General features: G+C 40.8%; 1 protein-coding gene and 2 long non-coding RNA genes across 3 annotated transcripts in view; 1 reads left to right on the top strand and 2 right to left on the bottom strand.

Annotated features, from left to right (window-relative positions):
• Nucleotides 1-6,829, bottom strand: part of LOC134455906 (uncharacterized) — a 212,239-nt gene extending 205,410 nt beyond the window's left edge. The window contains exon 1 of the long non-coding RNA XR_010036193.1: nt 6,744-6,829. This is a non-coding gene — a long non-coding RNA (uncharacterized LOC134455906). The remainder of the gene's footprint in view (nt 1-6,743) is intronic.
• LOC134455894 (myosin-7-like) overlaps nt 1-19,626 on the top strand; it is a 22,845-nt gene extending 3,219 nt beyond the window's left edge. The window contains exons 3-39 of the mRNA XM_063207250.1: nt 65-281; nt 747-890; nt 1,025-1,181; nt 2,234-2,261; nt 2,383-2,488; nt 2,678-2,770; nt 3,096-3,159; nt 3,269-3,367; nt 3,647-3,750; nt 3,879-4,017; nt 4,152-4,270; nt 4,619-4,768; nt 4,881-5,051; nt 5,281-5,590; nt 6,541-6,614; nt 6,702-6,907; nt 7,026-7,149; nt 7,394-7,530; nt 7,795-8,050; nt 8,183-8,425; nt 8,576-8,752; nt 8,864-9,009; nt 9,092-9,182; nt 9,258-9,647; nt 9,895-10,021; nt 10,126-10,244; nt 10,336-10,532; nt 10,628-10,811; nt 10,934-11,099; nt 11,196-11,320; nt 11,799-12,107; nt 12,200-12,403; nt 16,258-16,554; nt 17,874-17,978; nt 18,093-18,188; nt 18,284-18,418; nt 19,292-19,626. Of these exons, the coding sequence (XP_063063320.1) occupies nt 81-281; nt 747-890; nt 1,025-1,181; nt 2,234-2,261; nt 2,383-2,488; nt 2,678-2,770; nt 3,096-3,159; nt 3,269-3,367; nt 3,647-3,750; nt 3,879-4,017; nt 4,152-4,270; nt 4,619-4,768; nt 4,881-5,051; nt 5,281-5,590; nt 6,541-6,614; nt 6,702-6,907; nt 7,026-7,149; nt 7,394-7,530; nt 7,795-8,050; nt 8,183-8,425; nt 8,576-8,752; nt 8,864-9,009; nt 9,092-9,182; nt 9,258-9,647; nt 9,895-10,021; nt 10,126-10,244; nt 10,336-10,532; nt 10,628-10,811; nt 10,934-11,099; nt 11,196-11,320; nt 11,799-12,107; nt 12,200-12,403; nt 16,258-16,554; nt 17,874-17,978; nt 18,093-18,188; nt 18,284-18,418; nt 19,292-19,312 (5,814 nt within the window). The 5' untranslated portion in view covers nt 65-80 and the 3' untranslated portion in view covers nt 19,313-19,626. The remainder of the gene's footprint in view (nt 1-64; nt 282-746; nt 891-1,024; nt 1,182-2,233; nt 2,262-2,382; nt 2,489-2,677; nt 2,771-3,095; nt 3,160-3,268; nt 3,368-3,646; nt 3,751-3,878; nt 4,018-4,151; nt 4,271-4,618; nt 4,769-4,880; nt 5,052-5,280; nt 5,591-6,540; nt 6,615-6,701; nt 6,908-7,025; nt 7,150-7,393; nt 7,531-7,794; nt 8,051-8,182; nt 8,426-8,575; nt 8,753-8,863; nt 9,010-9,091; nt 9,183-9,257; nt 9,648-9,894; nt 10,022-10,125; nt 10,245-10,335; nt 10,533-10,627; nt 10,812-10,933; nt 11,100-11,195; nt 11,321-11,798; nt 12,108-12,199; nt 12,404-16,257; nt 16,555-17,873; nt 17,979-18,092; nt 18,189-18,283; nt 18,419-19,291) is intronic.
• The window catches only part of LOC134455907 (uncharacterized), a 39,953-nt gene continuing 33,816 nt past the window's right edge, over nt 19,326-25,462 (bottom strand). Inside the window, exon 4 of the long non-coding RNA XR_010036199.1 lies at nt 19,326-25,462. This is a non-coding gene — a long non-coding RNA (uncharacterized LOC134455907).

The following is a 25,462-nucleotide window of genomic DNA, read 5'->3' as shown; positions in this document are numbered from 1 at the left end:
GTGATTGACCATGGGGGATGTTTTCATGGAGGAGTTTTCTGTTTTCCCCCAATGTCTGAATTAGGATACGGTGATTAACCATGGGGGATGCATTGATGGCAGAGTTTGGGGCGGCGGCTCCGTTTCTGAGGAAGTCAGATATGGAGCGTCTGGAGGCCCAGACTCGCCCCTTTGACATCAAGAAGGCCTGCTTTACGGTGGACCCTGAGGTTGAGTACGTGAAGGGGATGATCCAAGCCAGAGAGGGTGACAGAGTCTGTGTTGAAACTGAGCATGGAAAGGTAAGAAATGCATTTTTAGTATTCCTTTAAGTGTGTCGCTGTTTTAGAACTGAGGAATCTGCTGAATCCTATCAACAATGCTGTGAGTTGATACACTAAACCTTTAAAAAAAAAGTGCCCTAGCAGGAACTGAAACTGAGTTTAGAAAGGTACTGACTAATATCTCTGTCTTTAAAATCGAAGTTTGTTGAGCCCTCACTAAACACTTTAACTCAGCAGAACCCTTGACTCCGACACTCAACATCTCTGTCATCATAACAGTCTGGGTTGAACATTGCTCAGCTCAGTTACTTGTGTGTATGCCACGCTTCTGCCCCTACTATTTACTTTAAAATCTTGTTCCTTGTTTTGGACTTGCTATGTGTAGATTTCACAGACATTTGAATCCAACAACACAGAAAAAAATAATTCTCAGAGGTGAAAAAGAGCAGTAATTTCAATATGTTTATTCATTTTCTTGCATAGACTATCACCGTGAAGGAGACTGATGTCCACCAACAGAACCCGCCAAAGTTCGATAAAATTGAGGACATGGCGATGTTCACCTTCCTGCACGAGCCTGCTGTGCTGTTTAACCTCAAAGAGCGTTATGCAGCCTGGATGATCTACGTGAGTAGAAAAATCTAAATTGGAAGACAGTTTGACATACTGACCAAAACAACTGACAAAGATGACTTACGATACTTGAATGTTGGACTTACTAAAATTGCTCATAATGAATCTGTGTTGACATGTCTTTACAGACCTACTCTGGGTTGTTCTGTGTCACTGTCAATCCCTACAAGTGGTTGCCAGTGTACAATCAGGAAGTTGTTGAGGCCTACAGAGGCAAGAAGAGGAGTGAAGCTCCTCCACACATCTTCTCCATTTCTGACAATGCTTACCAATACATGCTGTCAGGTACTGTAAAACAGAAAAATCGGTTTTAAAGTGAAAATAAAAAGAACACTATTTAACAATTATGGGTAAAGAAAGCAACAGGTACCAGGCACGTCTGAGTATATCCACAGGAAGAAATGAATACTTTTACTTACTTTTATTAGAAGTGGCACTAACAATGGCAAAATGTTATGCCAAGATAAAGACCATTTGTGGTTGCCATTAAGTAGCATCTACTAATAAAGGCTTTTAACCCTCCTGTTATCCTCAGATTTAGGTTACATCCGTGATCCTTGGGATCATTTTGACCCCGGCCACTTAAATGTCTACAAAATCTGTAGAAGCAAAAACTTTTGCACCAGTTTATGCCTCAGATATTTACTGGTGCTCTGTTGGGGACATAAAAACCCTTTAGATAAATCCTAGCACCCCCACACACAGCCCACACACCAAACAAACTAATACATGACTAGGCGAAAATGTGCAACAACTGCCCAAAAGTTGCCTTGAATTAGTTTTGGCCCTCATCCACATCATATGTATTGTTAGTAATCAGAGCCCTAAATAAAGCAAAATGTTCTGTTCTAAATAACTTTTTTCATGTATTTTACATAATCTAGACAGATTGGAACATGTATTAGCAAAATATCGTTGTTCTGTTTTAATACATTTAAAATAATTTGGGGTCAAATTGACCCCAAGGAACACAGATGTAACCAAAACGTGTACAGCACTTAGGGAAAACATTTTTGTGGAAGTTTCACTTTTTCACATTGACCCCATATATTTAGGAAAAGTCATCAAAGATGAGGCAAAATAATTATGTACTTCATGTATTTTTCAGATGTTAAACATTGAATGGGGTCAAATAACAGGAGGGTTAAATGTATTCCCTTCTTTCTGTGGATATACTCTGAAGTGCCTGGGGCCTTTTGCTTTGTTTGTTGCGGATTTAGCTACCCCAAGAGTACCAGTTTGCATTCGTTTTACAACACCTCATTGCCAGGTTGAATTCTCTTTTTATTTAGAAATTGATACTTATATTATTAAAATTGTGTATGTTTTGCTTACAGACAGAGAGAACCAGTCTGTCCTTATCACGTGAGTACTGTTTAAACACATACAGTATGATGATGTTTTACAGTTCAAATTGAATGTTAAGTCATCAAGCTTAACATACTTCATTGTGAAATAAATTCAACATGTCAATTTTGACTCTCAGTGGAGAATCTGGTGCTGGAAAGACTGTTAACACCAAAAGAGTGATCCAGTACTTTGCCAGCATTGCAGCAGCCCCTGGAAAGAAGGACAAGGTGGATGACAAAAAGGTAAATTAAGTTCTTTAATATGCATCAATATGCAACTGTTAAACACCCAAGTCAGATGATGAATAACTTGCATCTGAAAAACCTTGCATAAAACACTTTTTTTTGCCTATTGTACAGGCAAGTCTTGGTGTGGGCCATCTTCACTGTGCCTATAATAGGTCCTCTAAATAACTTGTTTCTGTCATCTAGGGTACCCTGGAGGATCAAATCATCCAGTGCAACCCTGCCCTGGAGGCCTTTGGTAATGCAAAGACCATCAGGAATGACAATTCATCCCGATTCGTAAGCCATCCGATGACTTCCAAATTGATTTAATCTCAATACTCGTACTGCTTTAAATTTGTTTTCATTTATATGAGTCATCTGTTCATGCACAGTAAATTAATCCGGATCCACTTTGGAGTCAGTGGCAAGCTGTCCTCAGTAGATATTGAACTTGTACATTGCTATGCTTAATTACTTACCTTCACTTGTGTGATTAGTACCTCAGACAAGACCCAAATGTTAAATTGCACCTCTGATCTCCCAGATGTGCTGGAGCTTGCCATCAGTTATGCTGAGTGGAAATTATATTGAAGAAAGGGATATTTACTTTTGTGTTTCACAGGGTAAATTCATCAGAATCCACTTCGCTGCTAGTGGCAAACTTGCCTCTGCTGATATTGAAACATGTAAGTGCCTCACACAGAATAGAAATACTATATTACACATTATTTCCCTCAAATGTTTGGTACAGCTTGCAAACTCTTGCGGTTTGTTTAAATATTTCTCATTTTACAGATCTTCTGGAGAAGTCGAGGGTGACTTTCCAGCTTAAGGCTGAGAGAGATTACCACATCTTCTACCAGATCCTCTCTCAGAGGAAACCAGAACTGCTAGGTATAACCCTATGTTATAATTGTTACCCTTTTTGTTTGAACAAGTCTTTCAGTAAATCCATTCCCTGTAACTTCATCACTGGCCCAACCACACTATTGTGTTGAAACAGACATGCCTTTAACATTGTACAGGTACTCAGCCCTTGGCTTCATGCCACTGCCAATGCCTATGGCCGCAACCACAACCACTGGGGATGATATCCGTGACCAACACCCCTCCCACTTATGTCAAATTGTTTAATTCCACTGCCATTTCTTCTGCTGTGATCGCTTTTTTCAGAGATGTTGCTGATCACAAACAACCCCTATGATTACGCCTTCATCTCCCAAGGACAGACAACAGTAGCATCTATTGATGATGGTGATGAACTGCAAGCAACTGATGTCAGTATTCTTAGCTCATACCCACTGACTGTATCATTACTTATACCATAGATTTGCCAAGCTTTGCCAAGTTTTGATGTATACTCTTGTGTGATATGAGTGATAAGCATGTGTATGATTGGTTACAGGAGGCTTTTGATGTGCTGGGCTTTACTCAAGATGAGAAGAACGGCATTTACAAGTTGACTGGTGCCATTATGCATTTTGGCAACACCAAGTTCAAGAACAAGCAGAGAGAGGAGCAGGCAGAGGCTGATGGAACTGAAGGTAACAATTCTAAGCGCAAAGATTACACCTTCACAGTAATAACTTGTCGCACCCATGTCTTATAGACCATGTCTTAATATTAGAATTACTGTAAATCATTTGAGAAATAAATGGAACATCTTCTCTCTTTCCAGATACTGACAAATATTCCTACCTCATGGGCCTGAACTCTGCTGACCTCATCAAGGCGTTGTGCCACCCAAGGGTCAAAGTAGGAAACGAGTGGGTTACCAAGGGACAAAATGTCCAGCAGGTAGAATGCTGCATGTTTACCAACAGTTAATTAAACTCCACAAATGCCTTTTTTCCACTGCCGTTTTTCTGGTAGGCCTACAGCTCGACACAGCGTGACTCGGCTGCCACTTTTTGCTTACGATTGAGCTGTGTCTTGCCTATTCGAAAAGCAAAAAGCAGTTGTGCTGTGTCGAGCTGTAGGCCTACCAGAAAACTGGCAGTGGAAAAGAGTCTATAGGTTATGTTTTACTTAAAGAGATCACCCGCCAATTAATTTAAGGATAGTGCTACGTGGAATACTGTACATAGGCTATATGTTCATGTTTTCTTTTTATGTAGTTATTCATGTCTTCAATTATTATCTTAGGTGTACTACTCTATTGGTGCACTGTCCAAGTCAGTGTATGAAAAGATGTTCTTGTGGATGGTGGTGAGAATCAACCAACAATTGGACACCAAACAACCTCGTCAGTACTTCATTGGTGTGCTGGATATTGCTGGATTTGAGATCTTTGATGTAAGTTTTGATGGTAAAATGTGTGTTTAAAAAAAAAAAAAAAATCCAACTTTGCTGTACCCTACAACACAAAACACAATAAAGATGAAGATGACTCTTTAACTTCTTTCAGTTCAACACCTTTGAGCAACTGTGCATCAACTTCACTAATGAGAAGCTGCAGCAGTTCTTCAACCACCACATGTTTGTGCTGGAACAAGAGGAATACAAGAAGGAGGGGATTGAGTGGACTTTCATTGACTTTGGCATGGACTTGGCTGCCTGTATTGAACTCATTGAAAAAGTAAGCACCTGATTTCTTGAATTTGTAGCCCTTATGTGTAGATGGGTTCACAGGTGGCCCATTCACTGAAAAGTTCAACTACATCATAACAATGTCACAGAGAGTCGTGTGTAACAGATTAAGACTTTGACATCACCATTTGACAATAAGGTTAAAACACAAGTTCTGCACAAAGATATAAGATTGCAGGCCATAGGGAGTAAAATGTTTTGCTGTTTTTGTCTTTTAGCCCATGGGCATCATGTCCATCCTTGAAGAGGAGTGCATGTTCCCCAAGGCCAGTGATGCCACATTTAAAGCCAAGCTTTATGACAACCACTTGGGCAAAAATGCCTGCTTCCAGAAGCCAAGAATTGTCAAGGGGAAACCAGAGGGTCATTTCTCCCTAGTTCACTATGCTGGCACTGTTGACTACAACATTGGCAACTGGCTAGTGAAGAACAAGGACCCCCTCAATGAGACTGTGGTTGGTCTCTACCAGAAGTCAACTGTTAAGCTTTTGTGTGCCCTGTTTGCTGGATATGCTGGGGCTGATTCTGGTAAGTCAAGTCAAGTGTTTTTTATCTGTCACATACATTTTACATGTAGTGAAATTAAAGGCTCAGAGTCCTGAAAGGGTAAAAATGTATTAGGAGTTCTGTAACTAATGCCGACATTTCCGAGTGAGGAAGAAGGAGAGGGTGAGAGACAGAAGGAGAGAAAGAGTAGCGACAACGATCATCTATTAGGAAGATACTTCAGGCTCATACTTTTCCGGGATCCATGTGATATTAGTAGCTCAGGTTGTTCCGCATGAAACTCACAGTGTTTCGTACACAAGTCCGTAAGAGGGGTTAGTAATAGTGGAGTCTAAGCTAACAAAGGGAGAGAAAGACAGAGGAATGAAAATAAGACATGTACATGAAAATCGTTTAAAGCTCAAATCAAAGACACATCTAAACTATCTCAGTAGCTATCATTGCCTAGATCGCCTACTGTAATGTGGCAGAGCTCATGATTCCTATGATCTTGGGTTCGGACCGGAGAAGAAGGCGAGTCCTTACGAATTGAGATTCGAAACGCCATCCCTGTCATTGAATCTCCGAACGTGAGAAGTTGATCCGCTAGACTAACAGTGAGTGTGTCCTTAGCTCACGGATTCGAATAAACATTGGAAGAGGAAAACGTCCCAGCTTCCAAAAGCTTTGTTCAGAAGTATCTGTGCACTTTCCTGTATACGTTCGATTACTGGCAGGACTGGAACAAGAGCAAGAAGGATGGTTGAGTTCCGTGTTACATACAAGGGGAAGTCCTTGGTGACTGTGAGAGAAGGGCTTTTGGCGCAGCCCCCTCTAGGGGAAGAAGGACTTGGAATGAAGTGGCAAAGAAACCCACCATAGGTTACATAAACGTACTTGCATTTGTACTGTCCAAAATAATAATGATGTCAATTTAACTGGTCTAAAATAGTGCCAAGCTTGTCAACCTATGATCTGCACTATTTTTACAGCTGCAGATAGCAAGGAAGGTGGTGGTAAGAAAAAGAAAGGATCTTCTTTCCAGACTGTGTCAGCCCTGCACAGAGTTAGTATTTATTTCTAAGCACATTTCTCATAGTAGCCACTTGTAAACAAATCCATATCTAAATGCTAAATAAATATTCTACTACAGGAGAACCTGAACAAGCTGATGACCAACCTGAGGTCAACTCACCCCCACTTTGTGCGCTGCATCATCCCCAACGAGACCAAGACTCCTGGGGCCATGGAGAATCCATTGGTCATGCACCAGCTACGCTGTAACGGTGTGCTGGAAGGCATCAGAATCTGCAGAAAGGGCTTTCCCAACAGGATCCTGTATGGAGACTTCAAACAGAGGTACAGATGGTTAAGGGCTAAGGCCTATTTTGTTTATTTTATCTTCTGTATACAACAAAAAAACAAGAAAATAGCTATGAGATTATTTCCTTCAAGTATTACGAATCTATCTGTCCAGATACCGTATCCTGAACCCTGCTGCTATCCCTGAGGGACAATTTATAGACAACAAGAAGGGAGCTGAAAAACTGTTGGGATCTCTGGACATTGACCATGAGCAATACAGATTCGGACACACTAAGGTACATTATTCTATTGTTCCCATAGAGTGCATATAAAGTGCATCAATATTTCAAAAGCTATGAGCAACTTTGTGTGGTCAGTTCGTTAAAAATTGCTTGGCACCTTGGATATAGACTATGAACAGTACAAACTGAGACATACTAAGGTAAGTGAAGATTTTCACGACATGTTGAACACTTGACTTGCTTGAAACAAACTGCGTTTAAAGAGATGATAATCTATTCCATGTTTGATATGTGTAAGGTGTTCTTCAAGGCTGGTCTGCTGGGAGTTCTTGAAGAGATGAGAGACGATCGTCTTGCTCTCATCATCACTGGTATTCAGGCTAGGGCACGTGGAGAACTTGCGAGGATTGAGTTCAAGAAAATTGTGGAACGCAGGTGAGAAAATCTGCTTAGCAGAATTGAACAAAAAAACATATACAAATATTGCTGACATGAATACTTATTAAGTGCAATTATGTTGCTGAGATACACTGCTGGTAATACAGTGGAACGTACGTGTATTCATATCGGCCAAGCAGTGGCCAAATATTTGACTCAGCAAACAGCATGTGGCATATGAATTTAAGAGGCATTACTTTACCTCTACACTCTTACTCTTACTCTAAACTTCTTACTCTTACTCTAAACTTCTAATTTCAGAGATTCCCTACTTATTATTCAATGGAACGTGCGTGCATTCATGAGTGTCAAGAATTGGCCCTGGATGAAGATGTACTTCAAGATCAAGCCCCTGCTGCAATCAGCTGAAGCTGAGAAGGAGATGGCCAACATGAAGGAAGAATTCATTAAACTTAAGGAGGCCTATGCTAAATCTGAGGCCCGGAGAAAGGAGCTTGAGGAGAAAATGGTTTCAATTGTCCAAGAGAAGAATGACCTACAGCTTCAAGTTCAAACTGTAAGTAGGGTTATCATTTATGCAAGATAGCTCATGATCTCTGACGTACATTTTAAAGGCAGTCTTCCTTAGTATCTTCTTCAATCTTTCTTCTTTCATTTTCTAAAAATGAAATGAAACATATTATTACAGGAACAAGACAGTCTCTGTGATGCTGAGGAGCGGTGTGAGGGTTTGATCAAGAACAAGATTCAACTTGAGGCCAAATCCAAAGAGTTGACTGAGAGACTTGAAGATGAGGAGGAGATGAATTCAGAGCTGACTGCTAAGAAGAGGAAGTTAGAGGATGAGTGCTCTGAACTCAAGAAAGACATTGATGACTTGGAGCTTACACTGGCTAAAGTGGAAAAGGAGAAACATGCTACTGAGAACAAGGTCAGAAAAAGTTTAAGTCATGCTAATACACAAAGAAAACTCTTCTATAGAGTAATGTTCACTGAGGTTTACTTCTTGTGCTGGAATATAAGCTTAAATTATAAACTATAACATCCTTATAGGACAGAATGATCCCTGTGTTCCTTTTAGGTTAAAAACCTGACTGAGGAGATGGCAGCTCTTGATGAAATCATTGCCAAGCTGACCAAGGAGAAGAAAGCTCTTCAAGAGGCTCACCAGCAAACGCTAGATGACCTTCAGAGTGAAGAGGACAAAGTCAACACTCTGACCAAGGCCAAAACCAAGCTGGAGCAGCAAGTTGATGATGTAGGCAACCAATAAATTGTAGTATTAGTATTCAAAATATAAAAGGTTAACCGAGTATTTAAAATATTTGGTGAATTGGGAGATTTACACAATAATTTTCTCTCATAAAAGCTTGAAGGATCCTTGGAACAGGAGAAGAAACTAAGGATGGATCTTGAGAGAGCTAAGAGAAAGCTTGAGGGTGACTTAAAGTTAACCCAGGAGAATGTCATGGATCTAGAGAATGACAAACAGCAGATGGAAGAAAGGCTCAAAAAGTACGTTTAAAACACATCATTTAAGAGTACAAGGTGATGATGTGTTCATCTTTAATTATTCATATTGTTTTATACACAATAGGAAAGACTTTGAGATCAGTCAACTTAGTAGCAAGATTGAAGATGAGCAAGCCATGGCAGCCCAGCTCCAGAAGAAACTGAAGGAGCTTCAGGTAAGGGGAAAGAAATCTTGTGAAATACGTCTTTCTAAGTTCTAGAAAAGTTACAGGGTGATATCTGTTGTTCAGGCCCGCATTGAGGAGCTTGAGGAAGAGCTGGAAGCTGAGCGAGCTGCCCGTGCAAAAGTGGAGAAGCAGCGAGCTGACCTGGCCAGAGAGCTGGAGGAGATCAGTGAGAGACTGGAGGAGGCCGGAGGTGCCACTGCAGCCCAGCTTGAAATGAACAAGAAGAGGGAGGCTGAGTTCCAAAAGTTGCGCAGAGACCTTGAAGAGTCAACTCTGCAACATGAGGCAACTGCTTCCACACTGAGGAAGAAGCATGCAGATAGTGTAGCTGACCTTGGTGAGCAGATTGATAACCTTCAGAGAGTGAAACAGAAGCTTGAGAAGGAGAAAAGTGAACTCCGCCTGGAGCTGGATGATGTTGTTTCCAACATGGAGCAAGTTGCTAAGACCAAGGTAAAAAGTTAAAACTTAAAATAAGTTTGTAACATTCAGAAAACTGTATTAAAGAAAATTATGGTTTCCATTTAGTGGACATGCAGTACACTACCGTATTTATGATGTAAGCACACAATCAAAATTCAGTCCCTTCATTTCACAAATCCTAAATGTGGTCAGGATGGTTGCCAAACGGTCACCTACTTTCCCAAAGATCCGAATCAAATAATATTTTCATGTTTTACCCTTACTATTACTATTCAAGGCAAACTTAGAGAAGATGTGCAGGACTTTGGAGGATCAGATGACTGAATACAGAACCAAGTTTGAAGAAGGCCAACGCAGCATCAATGACTTCACCATGCAAAAAGCTAAGCTTACAACTGAAAATGGTACATTCATTCTACTGAATACGTAGTCATGAGATAATGCATTTTGATGACTCTTTACTCTTAAATATTAAAAATGACAACCTTAACAATTTTTTATCAAAAAGGTGAGCTGTCTCGGCAGCTGGAGGAGAAAGACTCTCTTGTCTCTCAGCTAACTAGAGGCAAGCAGTCATACACCCAGCAGATTGAAGACCTTAAGAGACAACTGGAGGAGGAAGTCAAGGTTTGATCAAATTAGTTGTTCTTTGTTATTAATGCAATGGCACTTGTGATGGGTCAATTAACAGATTCATACGATCTTAATTATCTCTCAGGCTAAAAATGCCTTAGCCCATGCAGTGCAGTCTGCTCGCCATGACTCTGATCTCCTAAGAGAGCAATATGAGGAGGAGCAGGAGGCCAAGGCTGAGCTGCAGCGCAGTCTCTCCAAGGCTAACTCTGAAGTGGCCCAATGGAGAACCAAGTACGAGACTGATGCCATCCAGAGGACTGAGGAGTTGGAAGATTCCAAGTAAGAGTCCCCCACACCTAAACTATGTTACAGACAGAATTATTATGTGGTTCCTGATTCTGATTGACACAGGACACTGATTTTCTGCTATCCAGGAAGAAGCTGGCTCAGCGTCTGCAAGATGCAGAGGAAGCTGTGGAAGCTGTCAATGCCAAATGCTCCTCCCTGGAGAAAACTAAGCATAGACTGCAGAATGAGATAGAAGATCTCATGGTAGATGTGGAGAGATCCAATGCTGCTGCAACTGCCCTGGACAAGAGGCAAAGAAACTTTGATAAGGTTCAGATGTTTTTTTCTATTGTATATGGACATGTATCATTTAGTGTAAACCTTTAAATAAGAACTTTTATATTAAAATTGGAATTCACTGATCAGAAACTAACATTCCTATTTTAACCCAGGTCCTGGCTGAGTGGAAGCAGAAATACGAGGAGTCCCAGACTGAGTTGGAGGGCTCCCAGAAAGAGGCCAGATCTCTTGGCACTGAGCTCTTTAAACTGAAGAACTCTTATGAAGAATCTTTGGATCACTTGGAGACTATGAAGAGGGAGAACAAAAACTTGCAAGGTCTCTCAAAATTTACATTATTTATTTTGTTTTGTCTTCACATTACCACCCTTACAGTCCATCATTGCAATTCATTTTGCCATTTTCTCTCTACAGAGGAGATTGCTGATCTCACTGAGCAACTTGGTGAGACCGGAAAGAACATCCATGAACTTGAGAAGTCCAGAAAGACCCTTGAGCAAGAAAAATCTGAGATTCAGACTGCTTTAGAGGAAGCAGAGGTACAGTATATACATACAAATTTAAATCAGACTACCACTGTACTTTTATTACCTCCGCCAAGGAGGTTATGCGATCGCCTGGGTTTGTGTGTGCGTTCGTTATCTGCAACTGTCCTGGTTTTCACTTGCCAAAATATGGTCACCTTATCATACACCCCCTTCGCTACATTTAAAGTTAACCAAAGTTGTTTCCAAGATGGACAGTTGCTCAAATAGGCTATGGAATTTGTGACTGAGTCAGTTCACAATGCTGGTTAAATTCATGACACGCCTTTGCTACATTTAAAGTTAACCCGAGTTGTTTACTAGATGGACAGAGACCAGACAGCCCAAGAGCATGATGCCCGTGGACAGATTAACAACTGCAAATAATTTTCAATGAGCTAAAATGCGGGGAAGGAAATGCAGAGAGCGCATTGAGTGTGAACTCAATGACAAAATGTAGCAATGTAACAATTCTACCCCTTCATTTCAATAGGGCTCCCTAGAGCATGAGGAGGGGAAGATCCTTAGAGCTCAGCTGGAGTTCAATCAAGTCAAAGCTGACATTGAACGTAAGCTTGCTGAGAAGGATGAGGAGATGGAGCAGGCAAAGAGGAACCAGTCGAGAGTGGTGGACACTCTGCAGAGCTCCCTGGAGTCTGAGACTCGCAGCAGGAATGAGGCTCTCAGAGTGAAAAAGAAGATGGAGGGAGACCTCAATGAGATGGAGATCCAGCTTAGCCAAGCCAACAGGCAGGCAGCTGAGGCTCAGAAGCAACTCAAGGGTCTCCATGGGCATCTGAAGGTTCATGACAATAAGACATTAGAACTTTTAATGGATGCATTTTAAGTCTGACTTAAACTTCAAATTTACCGCTGTACCGGCATTCTTTACAGGATTCTCAACTGCACCTGGATGAATCCCAGCGTGCTAACGATGATCTCAAAGAGAACATTGCGATTGTGGAGAGACGCAACAATCTGCTGCAGGCTGAACTGGATGAGCTGAGGTCCTTGGTGGAGCAGACAGAGAGAGGCCGGAAACTGGCTGAACAGGAGCTGCTGGATGTCAGCGAGAGAGTGCAGCTGCTCCACTCTCAGGTACAGGGCTCTAGACCAACTTTTTGCACTGGTTGCACTGGTGTGTCCAACTTTTTTAGATGCGTCCCAGGTGAAAAACCCATATACTTAAAGTGTACTTTTTTTGACCGTACTTAGTACAAAGTGTACTATTTTCGGCGATTTAAAGTGCGCTTCATTGCACTATTAGTGCGCTGAAGCACTACTAAAGCAGTACTTCAGCACACTTGCAGCACACTGAGGATGCTAAATTGGCACCGCTTTTGGACAACTTTAAGTGCACTACAAGCATACTTTTGAAAGTATGCTCCAAACACGCTTTTCATGCATTCGTATGGCATTAATAGTGTGCTTGAGTACACTTCTATAACATTTTATTGTTACTAGAAGTACAATAAAAGTATATTAACTTCATGCTTCTTTGGGCTACATTGGAACATTTTAAGTCTGTAAAAAGTATATCATATTAAGTATTGTAAATATATAACAGGTATGCTTGAAGTATATTTACAGTACACTCCCAAGTAGGCCTACAACGAATAATATAAATGTAATACTACAATCCACGCTGGTCCTCAGAGCTTGTACATTACACACAGCCACATGTCACAGTGGTGATACAGTATGCATGCCTAGCACGACTGACATTTACAATCATTGCATTGTTACAGAGATTTCAGATACACAATTCACTTTATTTCATTCTTGTTCCACTTTCCTGCAGTTGATCATTTGAATTGATCACTAATAGGGACCCTTGATTCTTTGTTTGAACAACTAGTTCCAACTTACCTCTCACCATGATATCATGGGAAGTGTGAGCCTATATATACCAGAACATATACGTGACCATCATAATGACGGTGGGAACATGGCCATTTTTTGTGTACCACTTTAAAATTTTAAAACTCCTACAATAAACGCAGAATATAACAATGAGTAATATTTTCATGCAAACCAAAGATATTCCTTAGAGGTAAATGGATTTCTGTTTGAGAAATTTAGCTTGTGTGCATTGCATGATGGTACATGCATGATGGTGCATGATGGGTAAATTAACTTTGTGTAAGCGCACTTTGAATATATTTGGGTGAAGTACAATCATGGTGCACTTAGAAAAAGTGTACTTGCAATATGTTAAAGCGATTTACTTTAAAGCGCACTATAGAAAATCACACTTTGAAGACATTTGGGTGAAGTGTAATCATATTGCACTTTAAAAAAGTACAATTGCAATATGTCATTAAAAAATACACTTTTAGTAAGTTCACTATTAGAACACTATTAGTATATTCCTCTAAATACACTTCAGCCAAACATCTTCGAAGTACACTTGAAGTATGGTTCGCTAAGTGTACTTTTTTTGAGAGCAACTTAATTACATCTAATTTTAAGTACACTTTAAATAAGCATATTGTAAACATACTTTTTCTTGGCACAAAAAGCACGAGTGCACTTTTAACATGCTAAGTACACTTCAGTCATGCTTTTATTGTACTAAATTGAACCACTTTTTCACCTGGGGTCCCAGTATCTCTATAAGAGGGTCTGTCCGTCTGCTGTCCGTCTGTCCGTCTGAAACGCATTTCTTCAATTGTTCCTTCCTGTGGCCACAAGGCGGCAGAGTTGGCATTTTGGACGGCAGCGAATGCGTGCAAGCCAGAACGTATATGATATGTTACCAGACAGGCAAGACTAAGCTGATTGCATTGTGAGACAACTGAGGGGGGCATTCAATTTTCGGCATTGTTTTGCGTTTGGACAATGGGACGCAACTTTATTTTGGTTCGTCAGAAACTCGCGGAAATGAACGATTTAGAAGTCGGCAGGCCGTTTTTGACACAGATGTTTGTGCTCGGATAGAGGGGCGTTTGCATTGCATAACGCTCCACGACATGGAACCGTAATTAGTTGACAGGCGACCCGAAGCGTAGCTCTTCCTCTTAACGTGGACCTGTAACATTTGGATAGTTTTTTTTTCTTTCATAACATTCACATTTTCCTCCGCTTTTCTCCAGTCCATAAACTTGGGTTCAGACGTCTGTGTGTAGCCTACGAGCCTGCCATTCCCAGCGAGTTTACTTCTGCCTTTTCAGTGAGTAGGCTAGTCAAAAATAAGCGCATAATTCACCTAAAGGGTGAACTCATAAGCGCATGATTCACCCAAACGGTTTTATTTATTTATTATTTGTCGATGTTTAGATTCTTTCCCACATGCACATGATGCTGAAATGAAGTGATACTAAAGGTTGATACTAATAAATGTCAGATAATTTGTAATGTAGCCTTGATCTATGTGACATTTGAAAGCATAGGCCTATGGTTCTTTTCCAAATACAAGAATGATAAGCTTATTATAGCCTAAACTGCAAAAAAGAAAGCCATGTCTCGCCATTTTGCTGCCTGCCACATTATTTGGAGTGTCCATGATGACCAATAAACAAAAAGTACATCCTCGGGGGGGCGTTGACAGGTTAGGAGGAGGCCAGGGGGGCGTTTGGGGGGAAAAAATTGCATAGTTGGAACTGGCATAGAGGGATGCATCTGTTGTCCGCCTGTCGGGCTTGTTTCTTGGGTGCACCAGCACAAAAGTTGGGTGCACCAAATTTTTTTAATTTGGATTAATGTTTCATTTCAGTGATTAAATAAAATGGGCATATTATTGACACAAAATCAAAATGACATAGCCTACTTAACTTGGGCATGCTTCACCTCGATGTGCCCAATGTATATAGCCTACACTGGTCTTACTCTCCGCAAGATACGGGTGTAAAATGACGACGCAATGTCAGTAATCTGTCTATTAGGAAGAATATTAGCGCTGTCTGTTATTTCCACAGACGTCTTCAGCTTTAAAGTGTCTGCTATGACACCTATAAATTGGGCACACGCCACATCATTGCTGTAGGTCGAATTCACATCGAGGCCATTCTTATGGATAATTATTTCTGACTTAAACTTTGTTAATGAAATCTCTTCATTCTTGATGTCGTAAGCTTGAACATAATTATCCCAGTGGCCTCCTGAGATCCTGTTTGATGCTGCCTGCCGCAGTGGGGAGGGAACACTTTATCATGGCATGTCGAGCATTTTATTTATGCAAGTGCTTTTTCAACGTTTCAATGCAAGATGTTTGGCAGCCAGTGGCAAACGAACTGTTACCAGCCATCGCATCTCCGCCCTTTGCAATATGCAGTGCATCACGTTTTCGCCCTCGTCATATCGTAGCCAGGGAAACTGGCCTAGCCACTCTCCGACAGGAATATATTTTGGCCTTTTTGGCTAGGAGTTGTGGCTCAGTGTTTGGCGCATTCTCCAGTTCATTCACCGAACATGGCGTTGGCTCCGTGTCAGAGTATTGGCCCGGATCTTCAGATTGTTCTGTTTGTTAGTTTTAACTTCACGTAAAGTTGTCCAAAGTTCTTATCATTCTGACTCACCAAACGTTAGATCTAGCACTAGCCCTCCTAGGTTCTCTCTCGTGGCTATTTGTTTATCTTTCTGTACTGGCAGGCAAACACGCACGCTCACACAGGATTACGACCAACTAGATGAAGGTTCCGCCCTTTTGATTTGTTTAAACCTCGATATGGGGCGCAGGCAGAACCCAAGTAGACTTTCAGAGTTGCATTATCCATATTCTTTGGTTGCATGTTTTTTTCCCCCGAGAAGATGGTCGCACCGGTGCGACCTCCGATTTTTTTTTTTGTCACAAAATTAGGGCGCATGTGTGACCAAATTGGTCGCACTCTAGAGTCCTGAGGTATGAAACTAGCTATACTTTAATACTCAGTCATCATAGCTCTGAAATAGTATATAGAGAAATAGGAAGAAAAACAAGAAGAAAATAATGGTCAAAATTACTTCTCACACAGAACACCAGCCTTTTGAATCAAAAGAAGAAGCTGGAGACTGATACAAACCAGCTGCAGAATGAGGTGGAGGAGGCTGTAGGAGAGTCCAGGAATGCTGAGGAGAAAGCCAAGAAGGCCATCACTGATGCTGCTATGATGGCAGAGGAGCTGAAGAAGGAGCAGGACACCAGTGCTCACCTGGAGCGAATGAAGAAGAACATGGAGCAAACCATCAAGGACCTGCAGCACCGCCTGGATGAAGCTGAGCAAATCGCCATGAAGGGTGGCAAGAAGCAGATTCAGAAGTTGGAGTCAAGGGTGAGTGCTGAATTGAGTTTATTGCTACGTAAATGGTAATTCAACATATTTGAATGGACCTTTTAGGAGCCAAAAACTTAAATCTTCAACTGACCAATCAAGGAAATTATTTACTATGCTAAGTCAGTCACTGCAAACTAACTTCACAATTCGGAGTGAGATTCTCTCCATTTCTGAGGCCCACAATGAAAAGTGCAGGGTGTGGATTGAAACAATGTGAATGACCTCGCTGGCAAGTAAATGTCAGGGAGTAAAACAGCATTTGTTTATACAGCACCCCACGCTCCTACGTTGATACTCCCAAAGTACACAAGCACAGTTCATAATCATACCACTATGTCCATATGCCTTACCTTGTATTTACCATTTTCTGACAATGCAAGTTTTGGCATGCATGTAGCTTTCAACTGCAAACAACAATCCTTTCTGTCCATACTCTCTGAAATATGGCCACTGATCAAAGGCATATCATATCTGTCTGAAAAGAGGCCCTGCCATGGCCTGACAGTGGGGCACTGGGTTGCTGTGTCTGCAATTCCGGCCCGGGTCATTTGCCGATCCTTCCGTGTCTCTCTCTCCCCACTCTTTTCCTGTCTGCGCTCAACTGTCCTGTCACAAATGAAAGGCAAAAAAACCCTAAAAATGTTTCATATATATATACAGGGGTTAGACAAAATAATGGAAACACCTGTCATTTTGCATCCACGGCCATTTTGCATCTGTCATTTTGCATGCACAGTTAATCCTGTTGGATGTGGTTCATCCTTCTTGGTGGTATGCAGACATTACCTTGGATACTGTGGCTCCTGATACATCACAAAGACTTGCTGTCTCTGTCAAAGATGCAACAGTTACATGCGCAACAAGAATTTCTCCTTTTTGAATGCTGAATGCATTGCAAGATTTTGAGCAAAACTGTGCTCTTACCCTGCTAAATGAATCTTCACACTTCACCTTATTGGTTCAATGTGCCAATAATGAAGATTAGCCAACAGGCTGGTCTCCTTGAGCCACGAAACTTCACACTCTAAAATGACTCTAAATGTGGTTCCATTATGTTGTATAACCCCTGTGTATATATGTATATATATATATATATATATATATATATATATATATATATATATATATATATATATATATATATATATATATGTCTGAAAAGAATAACTAAATACCTAAAATAAAACCCTGATTTGCATTCATTTCAATGGTGAGAACCATGTTGCTGACTGACAAAGCAATAGTTGCTATTGGGGCAGTGCTTAGCAAAAAAGTAAATTGTCATCTTTTTATGGTTTGTAAACATTTCCACACAGGTGAGGGAACTAGAATCTGAAGTGGAGATGGAGCAACGCAAGGCCGGTGACTCTGTTAAAGGGATCCGCAAATATGAGCGTCGCATCAAGGAGCTCACCTACCAGGTACTAAACACCACCACTCTACCCCTAATTATGAGGAAATGTGCTTGTCTTTCTATTTAATTTCATCGCAGTGACTTAAGTTCCATGAGTTTTGACCAACCTTTTTATCTGTAGACTGAGGAGGACAAGAAGAATCTGCATCGTCTTCAGGATCTGGTTGACAAGCTGCAGCTGAAGGTCAAATCCTACAAGAGAACAGCAGAGGAGGCTGTAAGTCATCAATTATGTAGCAATGGCAACCAAATCAGCAATCTATATTGTAAGGAGCATTTTAGCTACATCATGTCATTGATTGTCTTTCTCAGGAGGAGCAGGCCAACGGCACCTTGACCAAGTTCCGCAAGCTGCAGCATGAGCTGGATGAGGCTGAGGAGAGAGCTGACATAGCTGAGTCTCAGGTCAACAAGTTGAGAGCCAAGAGCCGTGACTCAGGTGGCAAGGTAAGAAGCAACCATTTTTCAAATAAAAGTCTATACCTAAGAGCCGTGATGCTGATGGCAAGGTCAGTCAGAATAATCCCTCAATACAATGCTTTATTTTCCACTAAAATAAAGTTGAAATAATCAGGGCACTTTCCACATAGAGTATATTGATATTTAGTAGACATGTAATATATGCTGTAGGTTTAGGAAATCTAGTTATTTTGGCCTCACCTTTGTAAAGTGAACTTTAATGCATTGTCTGTACATGTGACCTTCAAATGTTGGTAATCCATTCATTTGCCTGGTTGCAAGCTTGTTCATAGTATAATCAGACAAATTCTTGCAATTGTTAAAAAATACTTGACCTCTATCTGTTTTGAACGGCTGCATTCACAAACAGCTACATTCTTGGGCAAACTGCACAACTAGGCTGTAAAATCTTATACACAGTGGCACAGGGCCTCATGGACATGATCTTTGAGGGCTGCTTTAACCCATTGATGCTGGATGTTGCGTTGCACAACATTGACCTTTGGCGCCTGAAGCAACATGACACAGCATTCAGGCTCATCAGATTTGATGTATTTTTATTTAAAATGTTGGTACGTTAGCGTTGTATCAACACATTTCAATGCACGATGGGGGTCTTGGCATTTAAACGCAATTTATTTGTTGTTTTTATGTGCTTCAGAGGCTGATATATTTAGGTTTTTATAGGCTTAGGGCAACATTTCCCAAAAAGGTCTTGGCCATTCAGCAGGCATTTTTTTTGCGTCAATGGGTTAAAGGATGCAACCCCTGCAAATTAGATGCAACATTCAGGAAAGGTATGGTACATATGGAAGCTACACCTAGTAATACATATAACGATATTCTGCATTTCCATTTCAGAAAGGACAAGTTGAGGAGTGAAGATCCTCCTGAAGATCTCCTAAATCCTTGCGTTCTGGCCTCTGAGGTTCCTGTAGTGATGTAGCCAGGCTGTGCCATCCTAGTGACACAACACCTTCAGCGCTGCTTCTTGTCAAACCAGGAGCAATACAATATTGTTTCTGAGCTCCTAAAGAATTGGGAACTCCTCCCACTTTGTCGGGAAGTAAACAACCAGTAGCTAACCAAGGGAGGTGGGTCAACCATGCCCTTTGGGACCAAGTCTTGAAGAGATTTGAAAGTCGATCATAATCAGGCTTGTAGTGATGTATAATAAATGAAAATGCAACAAACAACTCTGGCCTCGTTTCAATTGATTGTTTTAAGTGAATTTCTCTGCCTCAACCCATAATTTCAAGCATTACACACACACTGAACAGTTCATCTCTCAATTCAATATCATAATCAATTTCATGCAGCGCTGCCAGTTAGTATTGAAGTTTAAGCACATAATGGGACATATCTCCAGATAACAAATAATAAGGTCAATCTCGATTGTACTATAGATACAGGTAGCTTGTGGTTGATACAAAATATATAAATGATCAACAACATTAAAAACTAAACTGTGACAGGGAAAAGTGGAAAACGTAAAACTCCTTGAGTCACTGGTATTGGCACACTTCATTGGATATGACTGTGGATACCTAATTTGACTTAAATATGGTAAATAACAAATGGGAATCACCTTTGATACATTGATTTTGTCCATAGAACAGGAATTAGCTAATGAATGATGATATTTGTGTTTTAAAAAGCAACCTGTTACATCTTGCTCCTCTTTTACAAAGGTGAAGACTGAGGAGCTGTCTGGGAACACCAGAAATACTATTATTTTCAAAAACAAAACCTCCAAATAATAAAAGGTCACCTGAAAAGACAGCCTGTTCTAGCAGAATTGCGTGGAATAGATACAGATTTTTTGCACCCGAAATTCGTGTCAGTTTCACAGATTTTGGACACGGAATTGTTTTCCGTGATTGACTCACGGAAGTGCTTTCTATATTCCCACAGCACTGTGTTAAGTCTGTCATTAGAAAATAGATACCAAATTTTAATACTAAATAAAGTTTAAGTTATGTCCTGACAAAAATAATCCTTGTCAGTAAAGACATGTTTTTGAGAAATACCTCTTCCATTTGGTTGATAGGCTATCAAGTTCATGTAATAAACAAAAATGTACTAGCTGTGCCCAGACCAAAACAATCCTGGCCTAACCCTAACCTGTCAGTATGAAATGCTTTTTGAGAAAAATATATTTGAAATTAGAAATATCCTGAGAAAACCCAAGACTGTGTAAACATAGAGTTGTTGGAATATATAGAAAGCATGTCTGTGTGTCCATCACTGAAAACAATTCTGTGTCTAGGAGCACGGAATTTTGGAAAAATCTGTGAAACTGACACTAGGACATTAGGAGAAAGAATCCAGTACCGCGTCAAGATGATAAACATATTGCAAAGAAAGAGTGGGGGGAAATACCACCAGAGAAGTGCAAGAAGCTTGTTGATAAATACAAACACGGAGGCTCTCATTGCTGTCTAAGGGTGTGCAACAAAATATTAAAGGATAACTTCAGCCAATTTCAACATACAGTTGCAATGCTCACACTACCCTGGACTTGTCGGTCCTTGAGAATTTTCCAGCCTTTTCCTAGATCCTGGTCATTGTAATGAGGGCAGTTTGTTTACATTTGAAAAAAATATCTTGATTTATTCCCAGCGATACCTTTTGGGAAAATATTTGAAGTAGGCCTATGTTAAGAATTTTTTAAAATGTAAACAAAATCTGCCCCCATTAGAATAGCTCAGATCTCGGAAAGGGCTGAGCCAAAAAATGCAGCATCACTGGGTACTGACAAGTCAAGGGTAGCGTGAGCAATACAACAACATATTGAAATTGACAGAAGTGCTCCTTTAAAGTGTACCTTGCAGGTTAAACACCACTAAATCTCATTTTAAGAACATCAATACAACAATTTGAATGTGAGATATGTACAAAAAAAACAAATTATTGCATAAACAATATTTTTAAGAAAACATTGTCAAAAATAACGGCTGCTTCTTTTAAACACACATTTAGAATCTGACGCTGGTAAAGGAAGTCCCTGCATTCTACAGTGACAATTGAAGAAGCACTGCAGAGAATAGGCCAGATACTAAGAGCACCTTTCTAGACCTATAATTTTAATTTAAGTTAAACGGCCTTAAACAGTGGCGGTATCCACCATATATCCCCTTGTGCGAACTGTTTTATCATTAAAAAAAAACTTGCTTGTGAATATTTTGTCCATGTCAATGCGCCGCAGCAGCGCCGGAGAGTGCGCCAGAGCTTTTTTTCGTAGCGCTTCATTAGGCGATAAAATAACATTGTTAACCTAACAACTCAAAAGGTTATTTGTGCATATAGCATATCTAATTTTATATTTTCATTTTTTTCCCTCATTGTGGAGATATTCGGTCGCACACCAGAGTCGTGAGTTGGGTAAAGGCCGATGGAGGTGTAGCCAAAAGAATCCCCCTCCCCATCACATAGCCAAGGCTACTCATCGCATTGGCCCACTATCGAGCGTTTTATTGTCCCAAGCACCCACATTTCGTTCGCACAGTAGGCTATGTGAAGATTGTCATTGATCCATGTCGCTTCAATTAGGCTGTGTTGATGTTACTGGACTTTTTTGGAGTTTATTCCCCTGCACGCTGCTATGCTGTAGCCTAGACTGTATGGCGCTTCGCTTTTGTCGAATAAAAAAAAAAAAGAGATATGCTTCCGAAGCATAGGACACACTGGTTTTGAACTGCTAGAGAGAGAGAACCTCTTTCTCTACGTAGCATATCCACATTTCCTTTTTTCCCCCCCTGAAGTTGACGATTACTTCGTGCCTCGTGTCTGTCAGTAGCCTAAACGAATCCCCTCCGCTCCAACGTTGTGTCTTTTGTGCATGGAGTGGACAGTGTGCCAAATTGAGTCGTAGCAATGTTTCAACTAGCCTATGCGATACACTCACGACGGGTGAGCAGGATTTCAAACAGGTTTGATTCTTGCGGGAATTGCTGATAGCCAGCTGGTCCAGCGGTAGATTTCGTGTGGTAATCCTATAGCCTACACAAAACGAGGCGAGACTCGCTCTTGCCCTCATGCTCTTCTGCTCAGGCCACACAGTACAGACAAAATTGTTCAGCGAGAAAGATCATCCCTGTCTTCCTGGCGATTTCATCTCCTATTTGTCATTGTCCCTCTTTTCCTGTTAGTAATTTGGGCCTGGCGTGGTTACCATAATTTGTAAAACCTACAACTTAACCAATGCGTACGCGCAGCACTTTACACAGGCGCAGACATCCTCTCTATCAAAGGAACGCTTTCGCCGCGTGTGTGCTGAATTGTCCGTATCCCTCATGGAATGGCAAGACATGTTGGGAGACTTCAATTCAATTCAATTTACACCCGATTTGGTAGAGATATTAGGCTATTCAGTAAAATGTCAGCACCACATTGATGTTAGTTTGGCATGTAACGTTGGCATGCTGATGCAAGCACGAAGGTGAAAAAAGATGCATACAAGTAATAGGCTATCGATCTACTTCCCCAAGCATACTGAAAATGTCCAGCACTGTGTTCAACGTGTTTTACACATTCAAATACTCCCACTAAAGACATCTCCCAAACTTAACGAGGAGTGCTGCCAGTGCACATTTCGCCTAAAACCACACACGTTGACAGCTCACAATGCAATAATAGGGCTGCACCAGCTGCAAATGCCCGAGAGAATGACCGTATCTACTGAGGAATGTACTGATGATATGATGATATCTGATGATGATATCTGATCCTGATGATATGTACGATTACATGGCTGTCCCATCTCACCTTCCTATCAAAATCTCTGTTTTTACAACAGTGACATTTTACTTGGGTGCTATGAGTTATTATTTTGCACCTTCGAGTAGGAAACGTTCGACGCCATGCCACTCACAGTGACCACATTAGGCTATTTCTTATTATGTCGGCAAAAGGTACAACAGTAGCTTATTGTATAGTTTGGTCTTTTTGTAGCCTGTATCCCCTCATGAAACTGTAATGTGCTTCACATAGAGTAGTGCCGCGATTTCAGCACCATGGACAGAGGATGCCGCCAGTCCATGTAGGCGGCGGACATGAAGGTGTCGTTACTCCACGGGCAAATGTCGTTCTCTGGCTATTTCTAAGTAGCCTTTGTAATGGTCTACTACGAGACTTTTTATGTGATGTCAAGCCTATAAGATGCCACCCTCGTGTGAAAGCATAGGAGAGATATCGCCCCCCTGTTAATAATCGCAAATTACGCATGGCTACAGACAGCGGGGAGAATAAGCTAGCATCTATCACTGCACGAAAAGAGGGATTTCTGGATGAATGGGTCACCTTAAATTGCCACAAACTGACCACAGAAGCCCCAGCATTTGCGGCTCCCCCATGCAATTCTCCCCTCCCCTACTTAGGAGAGCCTTTAATACGTAAATGACAGTGATCAGGCATCACTGGCCGACTGGCCGACCTGATCACTGGCATTTACATATTAAAGGTTCTCCTACGTGTGTATGCAGTGTATATATTTTTCATTTTGTTCTAATCTCGTGTAGGGCAAGACTGCTAACATGCATTTTTTCAAAGAGCAAACTTCCAAAGCCCACTGAGCAAGAAGGGGGTGTAAAATTGCCCTCCTGGCCTAGACAAAACAACACCCAGAACAGTTTGATATTCTAAGATAGACCCGCTGATCCGTTTTTTATATACACCGTATTCGCTGGATGAAACAATTCTGACTGTTGCCGGGCCCTCCCACATCTCAGCTCATTGGCCTAACGGCGTGATTAAAAAGAGCTTTGTGAAATAGTCTGCACAAGAGTGCATAACCCATAGAGATGCTGAACAAATTTACTGAAAGAGAACCGTAACTGCACCTGTCATATCATACTAGAGACCTACAAAGCAAAGGTGACAAATGGAAAAAGATCAGCTAACATATTTAGCCAGCTGCTAGGCCTAGCAAAGTGAGCAGTGATGTCTTCATTAGACATTCATTCATGCAGTCCCTATTCAACAACATGGTACTCGCGATACTTATAAAGAGACCAAAGGAAAATAAGATTGGGTTATTAATTACCTTATCAATGTACCGCGGGTATGTACTAACATATAGACTATCTGTCAATCTTACCCTAGCTCTGGACACCTGAAGTTAATCCTTCACTGAAATAATCTTCGGGTCAACGTGTTATTATTTACTATCCACAGAACAATAATATGTCTAAATGAATACATTACAGAATAATATACTGTCTTCCACCAACAGTTATCTGGGAAAGAAAGGCAGTTAAAACTTTAAAATGACCCGAGTTCTACAAACTTTCCAGTTAGATCAAAGGGCAGGGTAGAGTCAGAGACAATAGAATCTTATCTCGTGCAGTGCAGACCTAGAACAATTTTGGCTTGTGCTTTGCCATTCTAATCTGTCCAGTCTCTGCATACTGTAATTGAGCTTGTGGCCTGAAGGGGGCAGGGGGAGGCAGATTATCAGGGAGGTACAGAAAAGAAAGGCAGCGGCATCAATGCCATTCTCAGGAAGAAATTTGAGAAGTCAAATTCATTCTCCACTATGTCTTATTTCTTTTTTCCAGGTCTGCCAGATGAAAACCCTACTAAAATCATAGCCTACCACAGTGATAGCCTGTGTGTGAACAACAGGGGCCTATAACTCTAGGCCTACACATTCACATTACAAAAATAAAAATTAAGTTTTCATGTGGAGAAGGAGAGTAAAACTTGCTGCAGTGGAAGCAAGCACTATATGATAAGCTACTGAAGAAATAAATAATACAGACTGAATAATTACCAACCTACGGAACAAATTCAATTGAAAATAAATGGAAATCTTTGTATCTCTGTCTCTGTCTCTCTCTCAAAATGTAAAAAAGCAAAAGCTATGTTTTTTCAAAAATGTTACCTTAACAAATATACCCACTGTGCACATTTTATAAAGAGCTATTTACATACCTGAAAATAGGTAATGACGTCTGAGTGTCCACTTCAGACGAGTAACGCACATCTTCCATTGAATATCACCAGGGTCTTTTATTCAGCTACAAAATCCTC

This window comes from Engraulis encrasicolus, chromosome 9 (genome assembly GCF_034702125.1).
Source record: "Engraulis encrasicolus isolate BLACKSEA-1 chromosome 9, IST_EnEncr_1.0, whole genome shotgun sequence".
Classification (NCBI taxonomy): Eukaryota; Metazoa; Chordata; class Actinopteri; order Clupeiformes; family Engraulidae; genus Engraulis; species Engraulis encrasicolus.
Note: the sequence above shows the minus strand (reverse complement) of the source record. Positions and strands in the feature narration are given on the sequence as shown.